Source organism: Leopardus geoffroyi, chromosome B1 (assembly GCF_018350155.1).
Source record: "Leopardus geoffroyi isolate Oge1 chromosome B1, O.geoffroyi_Oge1_pat1.0, whole genome shotgun sequence".
Taxonomy (NCBI): Eukaryota; Metazoa; Chordata; class Mammalia; order Carnivora; family Felidae; genus Leopardus; species Leopardus geoffroyi.
In genome coordinates this window covers 194,124,841-194,139,367 of record NC_059327.1, presented here as the reverse complement: position 1 = coordinate 194,139,367, position 14,527 = coordinate 194,124,841, and the positions used below count along the sequence as shown (strand labels likewise).

At 40.6% G+C, this 14,527-nt stretch overlaps 1 protein-coding gene across 13 annotated transcripts in view; it reads left to right on the top strand.

Moving 5' to 3' along the window:
* Positions 1 to 14,527, top strand: part of CC2D2A (coiled-coil and C2 domain containing 2A) — a 151,292-nt gene that overhangs the window by 122,095 nt on the left and 14,670 nt on the right. For 9 of the 13 annotated variants that reach the window (XM_045474496.1, XM_045474497.1, XM_045474498.1 and 6 more), the window contains 4 exons: positions 3,000 to 3,203; positions 10,379 to 10,468; positions 12,307 to 12,420; positions 13,862 to 13,996. In XM_045474496.1, coding sequence (XP_045330452.1) covers positions 3,000 to 3,203; positions 10,379 to 10,468; positions 12,307 to 12,420; positions 13,862 to 13,996 — 543 coding nt within the window. The remainder of the gene's footprint in view (positions 1 to 2,999; positions 3,204 to 10,378; positions 10,469 to 12,306; positions 12,421 to 13,861; positions 13,997 to 14,527) is intronic. The other 4 variants (XM_045474503.1, XM_045474504.1, XM_045474506.1 and 1 more) reach the window with 3 other exon arrangements.

Here is a 14,527-nt window from a genome sequence, read left to right as displayed (position 1 = left end):
TCCAAGCCTATGAAATCCATGAGATGCTTCTTGCCAAGACGGCTGCAGCCCTGACGGTGACTTGTCATGGGTGGAGCTGTCTCAGTGTGGCTATTCAAGAGGATAACCACGCTTAAGTTTCAGTAAACACTGACACGAACCTACAGGTCAAAAAAATAGAGCCAGTCAAGAAACTTCCAGGTTTCATTTTGAATCAAATAGTGAATTTGTCAGTTAGTCCTTGATTTGTTTCATAATAAACCAACCCAAATTCTTTTGGCACTGAGCTTTCCCTTGGTACTTCTTAGATCACTAATAAAATGGCATACTCCTCCTTAAATCATTGTTTTGCTCCATTAAATGGCATCCTGGTGGCCGAAGCAAGTATCAATGACCATTAAGAGATACTTATTTAAATGTTTACCTCGTGTATGCTCTGTGCAGAGAGGAACACAAAATGATTCAAACACGGGCCCTGCTCTCACAAAGCACTAACTACATAGTCAAAACACACACAGCACGTCCAGCTCCAAGTGGTAGAAAAAGGTTTCGGGGCGCCTGGATGTCTCTGTCGGTTAAGCGTCCAACTTTGGCTCAGGTCATGATCTCGAGGTCCGTGGGTTCGAGCCCCACGTCTGACAGCTGCCTGTGCTGACAGCTCAGAGCCTGGAGCCTGCTTTGGATTCTGTGTCTCCCTCTCTCTCTGCCCCTCCCCCGCTCACACTATTTGTCTGTCTCTCTCAAAAACAAATAAACATTAAAAAAATTTTTTTTCAAAGAAAAGAAAAAGGTTTTGACACAGTTTTTTAAACTGGGAAGGCCAATAATCAGTACTGATTCCAGGTTTCTGTTGCTCTTTCTGGGCAATGCTTATTTGGCCTCTTAAGTATTCCTCTAGCACCTGTGTATTTAGAATCTCTGGGCAAGTATCTTAAGTACCGGATTGCTTATTAATGCATTCCTCTAGACTAGAAGTTGCTTGAGGGTACTGGTTCATATTCATTTATCCACAGTGCCTGGAACCTTTTAGATTCTCAGCAAATATTTTCCAAATAGTTGGGTGAGTAAGTAAATGAATGAGTTTAAAACAAACCGAGTTGAATTCCACTGGGTGCTTTGTTTCATACCACCCTTGTTTCGTAATTTTTCATCTTTGTAAAGTTACAATGATTTCTGGCATGACAATTCCGTCCTAGGAGTCTGTGACACGCCCATGCCAAAGTCTCAGAAGCTCGCCTTTTTCATTTGTTTATATATCCATCATAACCATACATTGGGCAGCTCCCACTATGCTCAGTGGTAGGTGGTACCAGATCAATCTGAGTCAGATGTTCGGATTTGGATGTCGGGGACACCCCGTGAGAGTATATAGGAGGCATCTGGAAACATCTCCATCCTACATCCTACCTAACCCCCACAACCACTACCCCAATTTTTCGGGATACAGAAATCAAATTAGAAATTGGAGCCACAGTCTAGCTCCAGTGTAACAGAAATGAAGAATAATTAGGATAGCCTAGATTCTATCTCAAGTCAGAAAAAAGTCACGGGTTGTCTTCCCATTCATTCACTCGACAATATTTGTTACACGCCTCCTATAGGTATTATGTGCCAGGTAGTATCCTTGGTACTGGAGATAAAAAAAAAATAAGATCGAGGGGCACCTGGGTGGCTTAGTCGGTTAAGCGTCCAACTTCAGCTCAGGTCACAATCTTGCAGTTTGTGGGTTCGAGCTGCACGTTGGGCTCTGTGCAGACATCTCGGAACCTGGAGCCTGCTTCAGATTGTGTGTCTCCCTCTCTCTCTGCCCTCCCATGCTCATGCTCTGCCTCTCTCTGTCTCTCAGTAATAAATAAACATAAAAAAATTAAAAAAAAAATAAGATAGAAACAAAATCTTTGACTTCAAGAATCTTATTCTATGGGGGAGACAGAGTAAACATATCAGTGGTTTTGAATGCTAATAATAATAATAATAATAATAATAATAAAGCAGAGTAAGAGAAGGATAGCTGAGTGCATTTCCATTCTCAAAACAAACAGATTTTCAAGCACTGCCTAGAATCTAAATCCTACTTAAAAATTAACTTTCCTAATAAAATTTTATTTGAGTTTGTCCTGAAACACTGCAGAATATAAGCAACCGTGCATATGTTTTTATACTAAGCAACAGAAATCTTGCAAAAACATTTAAATATCTGCTTTTGGCAAACTATTTTTTAGTAATCGCTTTAGGGGAAAATTTACAACATGTGTCTAAGGCAACTAGAATTTGTTCTGTTTCATCTGCTTTAAGTTACTACTAAAAGTCTGGGAATTGGGGCACCCGGCTGCCTCAGCCTAAGGAGTATGCAACTCCAGACCTCAGGGTTGTGAGTCTGAGCCCCACGTTGGGTGCAGAGATTACTTAAAAATAAAATCTTTAAAAGTCTGGGAATTGGTAGCTCATCTTGGATCAGAGAACCACTTAAGATAAATATGATACACTTGATGCTAGTTCTGCTTCTTTTTTTCCCTGAGACCCATTACTATTCTGTATTACATTCATTATGGATTTAACATTTTTTAACACATCAGTATATATCTGTCGATTTGTTGTGCGTTTAACATGAGTTGCTCGAGCTTTGCATTTGAGACGTTCGATTACTGAGCCCCTCTCCCCTCTAAAACCAATGTCAAAATACATATAAAGCTACTGCTTGTTCTCATCAATCAGAATTAGTACATCAGTTTACATTTTATAGGCTGTTCTAGTTTTCGTAGGGCTGCTTGCCTGTTGACTACTTTCTTTCAGTCCTGTTCAATATATTTTAAGTATTTAATGAATCCATCTTATTTTTAGATTATAAATATAATTAAATAAAGCCCTAGGGACACCAGGGCATGACGATATTGTAAGGGGTCACATAATCGTAGTTCCTGAAGCATACATGTAGTTCCTGTTAACCGTAAGATCTCAACAAATCCTACTGTTGTCTCCCGTAATCATATGTAAACTCCATGGAGTCTTTGTTTGTGAAGTTTGATTCTCAGGAAGATGAGAAATTGCTACAAGCAACGGAGAAGTTTCAAGCTGAATGTGCCTTAAAGTTTCCACATCGTCAATGCCTCACGACAGTGACTGACATAAGTGGAAAAACCGTCTTTATCACTCGTTACCTCAAGCCATTAAACCCTCCACAGGAGCTCTTGGAGGCCTGCCCCAACAACCCACAAGCAACGGCAGTGAGTATTCCATGGCCAATTAGGGCTGCTGCTAAAAATATGTTAAATTTTCAATATATTGCCCTATAACGACCATATTTTATAATACTTAAGATAGTCACTCTATCGAGATCATCAGTGGTGAAAGAAATGATTAACACTTTTTTTTATTACTATGAAGCTCACTTTCTGTAGAAAAGTCTGAAGGTACCAGAGAGGGTAATAATCCTTAGTTCATTCTTTCAGTGAACAATTGTGGGTGCCTCCTGTATCCCGGGCACTATACTGAGTGCCGGAAATTAACCTTTGGAAGATGCTTTACACTTTTGCAACGTCTTCATTACGTGTCCTCCGTCACTTTGTTGGGATTTGAACCTAGGCCTCTGACTTCCGAACTCATGCACTTTCTACTATAGCAAGATAACTTTTCAGTGTTGTACTTAATATTATAGGCATCATTGAATTCAAATTAAGCAAACGTTATCTCCAAGATTTGAGGATGTACAGCACGTAAGCCGGGACCACAGAGCACATCCAAGCTGGGCCACTAAGTACACACGCGCATCTCTGCCTGTTAAACATTCTTTTTTTTTTTTTTCCAAATTTTTATTTAAATTCTAGTTAGTTAATATATAGTGCAATATTGGTTTCAGGAGTAGAATTTAGTGATTCATCACTTACATACAACACCCAGGGCTCATCCCAACCAGTGCCCCCCTTAGTGCCCATCACCCATCTAGCCCATCTTCCATGCACCTCCCCTCCAGCAACCCTCAGTTTGTTCTCTGTAGTTAAGAGTCTCTTATGGTTTATTTCCCTCTGTTTTTATCTTGTTTTTCCTTCTCTTCCCCTATGTTCATCTGTTTTGTTTCTTAAATGCCACATATGAATGAAATCACATGGTATTTATCTCTGACTTCTTTCGTTTAGCATAATACACTCTAGCTCCGGCCACAGCATTGCAAGTGGCAAGATTTCATTCTGTTTGATGGCTGAGTAATATTCCATTGTGTATATTTCCCACACCTTCTTTATCCATTCATCGGTCGATAGACATTTGGGCTCTTTCCACAGTCTGGCTATTGTTGATAGTGCTGCTATTAAAATCAGGATGCATGTACCCCTTCGATTCTGTACTTTTGTGTATCCTTTGGGTAAATACTAATAGTGCAACTGCTGGGTTGTAGGGTAGTTCTATTTTTAACTTTTTAAGAAACCAACTATATGGTTTTCCAGAGTGACTGCACCAATTTGCATTCCCACCGACAGTGTGAGAAGGTTCCCCTTTCTCCACATCCTCACCAACATCTGTTGTTTCCTGAGTTGTTAATTTTAGCCATTCTGACAGGTGTGGGGTGGTATCTGTATTTCCCTGATGATGAGTGATGTTGAGCATCTTTTCTTGTGCCTCTTGTGCCTGTTAGCCATCTGTATGTCTTCTTTGGAAAAATGTCTATTCATGCCTTCTGCCTATTTCTTAATTGGATTATTTTCAACAGGCATTTTAACAGAATGATTATTCACCATTCTTAAGTGAATACTGTAACCCAGAACTATCTTTAGAGAGTAGATAGTATAGGGAGTAGTTGCTGCTAATAAGTCATTAACATGATAATTTAGCAACAGGTGATGGTGTATCTTTTTGCAGATATAGATATATCAAAAACAAACAAACAAAACACCTGTGTTCCACATTTCCTTTACCTTTTTTATTAATCAATTTGTATTAAAAACCATAATAGGGACTTCCTTCTATTCCTTCTAGTAAAAGAGAAAAAAATTTCTCCCAGGAGAGAACATAGAGGAGTGACGAAGAAAATATTTAAACCATTTTTAAAATCATGGCTGACATAGAAATAAGGTGAGGGGGAAAGTCAGAGCCAGGAAACAACAAAGCAGATTCCACACGGGTGAGAGCCTGGAATAGTGTTTGCTCTGAGGTTGTCAGATAATTCCTAATGTCTGGACCTGGGCTTTAGCAAGCCACAGGGCGATCAGGGAAAGAGGTAGTGCCAGGTATGGTGCCAGGGCAGGGAGGAGGGTCAAACTAGACACTCGGGTGCAGAGCTGGGACTCTTGACAGGTAATGTCAATGATGAGTAAGCCAGGAAATACCCTGCTTTGCAGAAGGAATCCTGCCTGTTTCAGCCTTGACTCTGGATGGAAGAGAAACAAGATAAGTCTCCCCAAGGAATTCCCAATAACCAAGTTGTCTTTTTTCACACCAGCAACTAAAATTCACACTACCTGTGTGACCAAACAAAACTTCAGCTGAAAATATAATTGAAAGTATTTCCCTGTTGGTAATGCCCCTAAACCCCTGTCAGAAGGAAACACAAATCTTTCTAGAAGAATGCTCTTTAAACTCAGCCTTAAAGAGAAAAAAAAAGAAGTTCCAAAGTTCCAAACAACACAAACATATAAAAGATCATTGAAGAAGAAATAAGTCACCATGAAGAGTGACCATAAGAGTTAGCAAACACAACAAACTACAGAATTGGGCCACAAAGACTGCAGATATTAGAATTATTAGACTCGGCCTATAAAATAGATATGTTTAATAAGTTTAAGAAATCTAAGCAATTGAGGGTCACCTGGGTGGCTCAGTCAATTGGACGTCCGACTTCAGCTCAGGTCATGATCTTGTGGTTCATAGGTTCGAGCTCTGTGTTGGGCTCTGTGCTGACAGCTTGGAGCCTGGAGCCTGCTTCGGATTCTGTGTGTGTCTCTCTCTCTCTGTCTCTGCCGCTCTCCCTCTCATGCTCTGTCTCTCTCAAAAATAAATAGTAATCATTAAAAAAATGTTTAATAAATCTAGGGAATTGAAAATGAAACAAAAGAAAAATAGGCAGATTGCAAAAATATTGCATAGTACTTACAGAAATATAAAATAATTAAAAATAGAAAGTGAACAAACAGCTTAAGCAGAACATTAAGTACAGTTAAATACAGACTTAAGTTACATACAGGTAAGTACAGAGAGTTAGTGAGCTGGAATTTACATGCAAAGAAATTACTTGGAATATAGCACAGAGATAGCCAAAAAACAGAAGATGAAAAGGAAAGGTTAAGAGACATGGAAGATGGAGGGAGGAACACCAAATCACATATGAAAGGAGAAAAGCAATGTTCAAAGAGAGCTGAGAATGTGTTAAGATCTGATGAAAGACAACGATCCTCTGATGCAGGAAGCCCAATATACCCTACACAGGATAAAATGAAATTAAAATCTAGGCATATTACAGGGAACTACAAAGATGATCTTAAAGCAGCTAGAGACAAAACAGATTTTCTACAAAAGAACAACGATCCAACCAATCAACTTCTCAGCTGCACAAATGAAGTCAGAGAAGGAATAATATCTTCAAAAGGCTGAAAGAAAATAGCCATTGAACTAGTAATTTATATCCAGTGAAACTGTCTTTCACACAAACATTGGGATAATTTACAACCCAAAGAGTCTCACTTAAGGAATTTCTAAAAAATAGCCTTCAAAGAGAAGGAAGGCTCTCAGAAAATCCTAGGTGCGACACTAAACAGTAGATAAAGAAAATGGGAAACTTGTGAGTAAATGGAGACAGGCATTGTCTTCATATCAGTAATAACAGAAGTGAGGGTGAAAAGTAGTGACAAAACAAAAACCCTGGAAAAAACTGTGTATATGTCAGGACAGGATTGATGAGGATATTTTAATGCACTTGTATTTCCCAAGAGGAGAGTCAAGGTATTTATTAACTTTTAGAGTTTAAGTTAAATATTCACATTGAAATTCCTAGATTAATCACTTAAAAGAATAAAAGAACGTATGTATAACTTGCAAAATTAACAGGAGATAAAATAATGAAATGGGGGTGAAGAAAGTGGGGAGGGAGGAAAAAAAAGAAACATAGAAAAAAGTATGAGAAATAAAAAGCACAGAATAAGGTGGTTAACATGGCCGAAATGTTTACCAGTAATCACAATCAGAGCAGAGATTAAACTTTCTGATTAAAAGACAAACAAAGACTGTCCGGGTGCCTGGGTGGCTCAGTCAGTTCAGGTCTGACTTTGGCTCAGGTCATGATCTCACAGTTCGTGGGTCTGAGCTCCACATCGGGCCCACCGCTGTCCGCTCAGAGCCTGGAGCCTTCTTCCGATTCTGTGTGTCCCCCTCTCTCTGTCCCTCCCCTGCTTACAGTATGTCTCTGTCTCTCAAAAGTAAATAAAACCTTTAAAAAGATTTAAAAAAAAAAAAAAAAAAAGACAAAGACTTGTCAAACTAGGTGTTTAAAACCATTTATAGTGGAACTTGATAAACTGATTCTAATATTTATATGGCAGTGCAAAGGGTCAAAGTAGCTTAGACATCTGGAGGAGCAAGAAGGTGTCGGTGGGAAGACTTGCCACACCATATACCCAGACTACTTACAAGACCATAGTAATTAAAGTAAAATGTATTGACACACAGATAACAGAAAAATGGAAAAGAATAAAAAGTCCACTCAAATACGACCCACTCAAACCTGACACATGACAAAGCTGGCATTGGAAATTACTAAGGAAAAGACTGACTATTACATAAATTTCACTGGGATCATTGATTTTTACATATGGGGAAAATAAAAATAGACTCCTACTTCACAGCATTCAAGGGCAGATAGATTGAGTACTTAAATATGGAAGCATTTTTTTTTTTAAGTTGATTTATTTACTTTACGAGAAGGCAGGGGAGGAGCAGACAGAGAGGGAGAGAGAATCCCAAGTAGGCTCCCCACTGTCAGCCTAGAGTCCGATGTGGGGCTCAATCTCATGAACTGTGAGATCATGACCTGAGCCTAGACCAAGAGTTGGAGGCTTAACCAACTGAGGCACCCAGGTGTCCCTAAATATGAAGGCATTTTTTATCTGTATGACTTGAGGTAGAATTTCTTAAATAAGATAGAAAAAGGCACAAGCTATAAAGAAAAAGAAAAATACATGTGGCCATATTGAAAGTGCGAACTTAGGGGCACAAGGGTGGCTCAGTGGGTTGGGAGTCTGACTCTTGGTTTCGGCTCAGGTCATGATCTCACGGTTCTTAAAACTGAGTCCCTCCACCGGCTCTGAGCTGACAACAAGCAGCCTGCTTGGGATTCTCTCTCTCCCTCTCTCTCTGCCCCTCTCCTGCTTGCTCTTTCTCTCTCTCTCTCTCTCTCAAAACTGAGTAAATAAACTTAAAAAAAAAAAGGTGAGAACTTGGGTTTATCAAAAGACACCACAAAGGAAATGAAAAGCCACAAATAAGGTGTTTACAACATATATAATAGCCAAAGGAATACCAACTAGAATATATTTTTAAAAACACCTGCAAATCAGTAACAAAACGTGCGGAATACTGAAATAGAAACTCACGGTGGGACTTGTCCCGCCAGCCAGGGGCCGTTTCCCCTAGTTATAGCCAGTTGGGCTGGTGATGAGATGGAGGGTAGGAATGTCTTTTATTCTTTGAGTTCACAGAAGACACAAGAGGCTTCAGACGGGGCCTGAAGGATTGGGCCAAACCTCGCGTCTACCACCAGAGCCCTCTTCCAAGCAGACACGTCCAAGGCCCGGCTACCTCCCAGCCCGTTCAATGGACTGCTGTCACAGTGCACACGGGGGCCGTGCCGGCCACCGCCGCCAGCAGAGCGAGCCCTTCCCCCAAAGGCTGGTGCCTGGTGCGGGGCCCGCGGGCCCGCAGCACCGCCGCACCCCTCCCCCACCCGTGCGTACCGGGAGCGAAGACAGAGACCTGGAGGTTCGTAGGTTTTCCAAAGGAAAAGAGAGCGGCGTTCCTAACCAGGCAAACCCTCACCAAGCAGGTAGCTTGCTGGGTTTGGAACAGGCTGAGAAGAAAAGTAGTGGGACAGCCCTTTGGAGAAAGCCATTCTTCCAGGGCCATTCTCCTAGGGCCCCTGCATCTCTTGAGCTCGGCAGGGTTGCTCACCCTCTCTGGTCTCGTTCTTGGCAGGATTCCTTGTTAGAAGTTTTATTTATGTTTTGTGCACCTCAGCTGAGCACGTGAATGAAAGAGTGGCAATTGGAAAAGCCGCGCTTTCTTCATAGCCTGTGGATCTCCTTACAAAGAAACTAGGGGGTTGTGACCCGACCGGCCTACCAACCTACTACGGTGAGATTCATTTGGGAGAAACCAGCTGTAACTGTTTAAAAATCACTGTTTCACTCTGTTAATTCAACAAGGATAGGAATGGCTGTGCCAAAACAAGTTTTCTCCTTTAAAACCAACAAAAAAGAGGGGCATCTGGGTGGCTCAGTCGGTTGAATGTCCGACTTCAGCTCAGGTCATGATCTGGAAGTTCCTGAGTTGGAGCCCGAGGCTGCCTCAGATTCTGTGTCTCACCCTCTCTCCGCCCCTCCCCCACTCGCACTCTGTCTCTCCCTCTCTCAAAAATAAAGATTAAAATTAAACAAAAAAAATTCAGAGAAGTGTAAACTTGAAAGGCCAAGTAAGCATATGAAAAAGATGTTCAACCTGCTTAGAAGTTGCATGAATAGGAGCTATAACTACAATGATGCCCTGATCTTTGTTTCTAAATACGATTATCCTCTAAAAAGCTCCTTAGAGAAGTGGCTGCTTTTTGGACTGGGCTAGAGAAAATACAAGATGATTGTAGAAAGTCTTTCTAGGGGTGCCTGGGTGGCTCAGTTGGTTGAGCCTCCAACTTCGGCTCGGTCATGATCTTGAGGTCTGTGAGTTCAAGCCCTGCGTCGGGCTCTGTGCTGACAGCTCAGAGCCTGGAGCCTGTTTCGGATTCTGTGTCTCCCTCTTTCTTGCCCCTCCCCCGCTCATGCTCTCTCTCTCTCTCTCTCTCTCTGTCTCTCTCTGTCAAAAATAAACATAAAAAAAAATTAAAAAAAAAAAAAGTCTTCCTATACCATCAAGTAAGGAAGTGCAGGAAAAAAAAAAGAGCATTTCAAAGAGACCTAGGAGCCAGTGTCTTCATCTGTAAAAGGATATTAACAGTGACCTCCTTCCTAGGATGCTTGGAGAGGGTGAAATGAGTGTTAACACAACACCTAGCTTGGTAAGCACTTAGCCCTCACTTCATTCCGCACACATCAATTTTGTAATATATAGAACTCTTACAAGAAAATGAGGTCGAATATCTAGGTATCTATTTTATCAGAAATTAATTTTTTCAAACAGGAACTGTTTAATTATTTTTTTGCTTAAACAGGAACTGGTGGCCCGATATGTGTCATTGATTCCTTTCTTGCCTGACACTGTTTCATTTGCTGGCATCTGTGACCTGTGGAGCACATCTGACGTAAGTAGTTCTCCCTCACAGATTTACCAGTTTGAGCTGACTTCACTGAATATTGGCCAAAGGCTCGTATAATTTTAAATTGCAACATTCATTAGTCCTTATAAAAATCCATTTGGTCATCTGTTTGGCAGGATGAGCTAAATTCTGAAGTATTTTGTCTTTCTGGTTCAATTTGCCCAAGTTCAGAAATTACGAAAAACTTTTGTTATTTGTACAAATAATAATAAAAAGTACTTCAGATATCTTAATACTGATTTGGCCTCCCAGTATTATCTCAGCAATATCCCAGCTTTATTCATTAAAAGAAAAAAAAATCAAAATGACACTCTGTATTACATTTGGAAATTACATACTCCACAACTGATGGGCTTTATGGCATACCGTGTCATTACTGATTCAGTATGTATTTCCTGGTCACACACCACATATCACACACTGTACTAAACTGTGGCTATGAGCAAAATAATCATGGCCTCTGCCCTCCTGGAATTTACAATCCATGTATGTTATGTTACATCCAAATGGCTCCTAGGTAGTAGGACACAAACACATACCTTATCACAGGTATTCTGCTTCTGGATCTCATGTGGTGCTGTGTTTGCATAAAATTAAACTATGTTATACAACTCCCGTTAAGGATAGCTCTAAACCAAAGAAATTTAAGCACATCTTATTATTTTTGTTGAAATTTAAGTACACTTTAAATTTTTGCTCCCCAGTCTATTTTGGCAACATAATGTTGACAATATTAGAGGTAACATTTCCGTAACCTCAAGACACCTAAAGAAAATATGCAAAGGACAGAATAATTCGTGTGCTGTAGAGCCAGACTGGCTTTACCGCTTCCTAAGTATTACCTCACCTGTGTTTCCATTTCCTCATCTATAAAACTGGAAGATGAGTACTTCCCTCAAGGGTTTATTCTAGGATGAAATGAGTTAATGCATGCAATATGCTTAAAATAATTTGGGGGCAGGGAAAGGGGAGATATGAGTAAGCAGAGCACAAATGATTTTTAGGGCAGTGAAAATTCTGTGATACTCTAATGATGGGTACAGGTCATTACACATTTGTCAAAACCCATAGAATGTACCACACCAAGAGTGAACCCTACTGTAAGCTGTGGACTTTGGGTAATTAATTATGACATGTCACTGTAGGTTTCTCCATTATTAACACTCAGACCACTCTGTAGGTAGATGTTGATAGTGTGTAGAAACAGAGGTAGATGGAACATTTCTTCTTCCCGACTTTGCCGTGAACCTAAAACTGCTCTAAAAATAGTATTTAAAAACATATTCAACACACAGGGAGCTATTATCTATAAATTCAAAATGAAGAGTAAAACTTTGAAATTTGTCTCCCCTACTCATGGTGTTGATTCTAGGAATCCATGGAATCGATGTCAGAGAAAATACCATGTCCGATAGAAGTGTTCTGTTTTTCTTTAATTTTTTTTTAATGTGTATTTATTTTTGAGAGAGACAGAGCATGAGCAGGGGAGAGGCAGAGAGAGAGGGAGACCCAGAACCCGAAGTACACTCCAGGCTCCGAGCTGTCAGCACAGAGCCGGACGCGGGGCTCGAACTCACAAACCGTGAGACCATGACCTGAGCTGAAGTTGGACGCTCAACCGACTGAGCCACCCAGTCGCCACTGTGTTTTTCTTTTTTAATGATTTAAAACATAGTATCAAAATCTGGAAACAGATTTTTAAAATAGGTCCATTTATACTGTAAGGCACTAATTTTAACAGTGACTTTTGAAAAATCCTGTATGTCCAATCCAGAATGAAGCAGTCAATGTACACAGTGTAATTTTTCTTTTCTTCCTGTCAGCAATTTCTTGATCTCCTGGCAGGAGACGAAGAGGAGCATGCGGTTTTACTATGTAATTATTTTCTCTCCCTGGGTAAAAAGGCCTGGCTGGTGATGGGCAGTGCTATTCCTGAGGTAAGACCACACAGGCTGGCTCCTACAGAGGAGTGTAGCTGTCTAACATGGCTGTTATGTTCCAGAAAATGAACAGTACTAATTTGCATAGCGATCCTTCGAGCTGCAAGGCAAGTGGCCCAGAGATTCCATTATGGGCAGAGAGAACCAGTGATTAGACATGAAATCGTTTTTTCAGTGGCACTTGGACTCGGATCGGTGCTTCAGATCAGGGGCTTTTTTTTGGCAAATCTGAACCGTTGACCACTCAAAGGCCCCACCTGACTCTGTCCTTGTAGTATGAGCCCACACCTGCCCATGTTGCTAAGAATTCTGATTCCCTTAGTGATCTAGTGTTAGATCACTAGTGGCAAGGTGAGAGATCTCCCTTCTCATGCCCACTGCTTCCTCAGGCACCTGCTACTAAGCAGCAGATACAGCAGAACAGAGCAGACAACCTCAGCAGCAAAGGAAAGAATGTTAGCAGCTATCTTTTGATATCATTATTGTTCATTTTATTAGACTGGAGACAGCAAACGATTAGAATTTGTTTCCCCAGCCCACAGCAAATATCCCCCAGTTTGGGGTGCGTTTGGGGTAGTTGGGGGTACGAGTTTAGAAAATTCACGTGAATTGAAGCAGTGTATCCAAAGAGTGTATCAAAAAGAGGCCACAGGGCTCTAGGACTCCTCGGGAATTAAGTAGCACGAGTTGCCACTAGGCAGGTAGGATCACATCCGAAAAACGGATGCATTCTCCACCATCATCTTCCAGAGAGCCTGGTAAAAGGAAGAGAACACTAGGCTAGGAAGTCACAAGACCCGAGTTCCAGGCTCTGCCTATTCCTCATGAGCTGTGTGGCTCTAAGCGAGTCAGTTCACAACTCTGAGCTTTTAAGGAAACTAGGATAATTTTTACCCTGTCTTCCCCAGAAGGCTGTCGTGAGCAGCAAAGCAAATCCATACAGGAGCAGTAAATGAATAAATGTTCGCTATGAGAATTAAAAAAAAAAAAAAAAATCCAGTAAGACTCAAGTATTCTGAGTAAAAAGTTGAAGTACTTCTTCAGACTCAACCCCCAAACCCACCCACCCCCTAGGTGTGTTCACTGTTAACAGTTTGGTATGTTTTTCAAAACATCTTCTATGCATTTACATAATTATAAAAGTGTATCAAGTACTAGTTAATGTAGTACTCAGGCATAATCGTTCGCCTTCTCAATACTTAATCAGTTATCCCTGTTTGGTCTATTACAAGGCAGCAGCAGATACGTGCATTTTGCAAAAAGGAACATTTGATTTCTTAAATCCAGTGCAACCTAGAACTTCAAACTAGTTTCCACCATTAGCCATTAATTTTAGAAATTAGGGGTCCAACTAAAATAACGAATTATGTGTGCAAACTAATCTTGACTTCAATTGCATAATTAGTTGGAAGTTGTTTTAATGACTATTTTCCTTCAGGGTCCAACTGCCTATGTTCTAACTCGGGAGCAAAGTCACTATTTAATATGGAATCCCTGCAGTGGACATTTTTATGGACAATTCGATACATTCTGTCCCTTAAAAAGTGTGGGCTGTTTAATAGGTCCCGATAATGTAAGTATTACCATTGGATGGCTTTTTTTTTTTAATTGACCTGATTTACTATTTTATGTATCAAAAAAATTTATATAATCATATACATATACCAGTTAAATGTAGTATCAAGCACAGTGGCAACAATAACTTTTAGTTGAATTAGTCGCCTGATCAGCTGAGAATGAGGGTAAGGAAAATATATAGAACTTAGATGCAGAGGACCTGAGTTTGTGTCCTGGCTCTGTCCTCAGTGTGTTTTGAGAGCTAAGTGAGGCAAATCTACCACCTGGGAAAACTGGGTCCCTCCCTTCCATCCTTCTTCCTTTTTCTTCCCCCGCCCCTTTCCTCCTTCCCTTCCCCTTTTAAAGACAGATTCCCAGGACCACCAGGTGATTCTGGTTACACCCAGTTTTGGAGGCACACTTAATTACGAAGGGTACTGTAGAAGACTGGTTAAAAACAGGAGTTACGAGGTCCGAGTACCAGAGTTTAAACTTCAGTGTCATCACTTACTAGCTGTGTGAGCTTGGGAAAGTTTCTTATGTCATA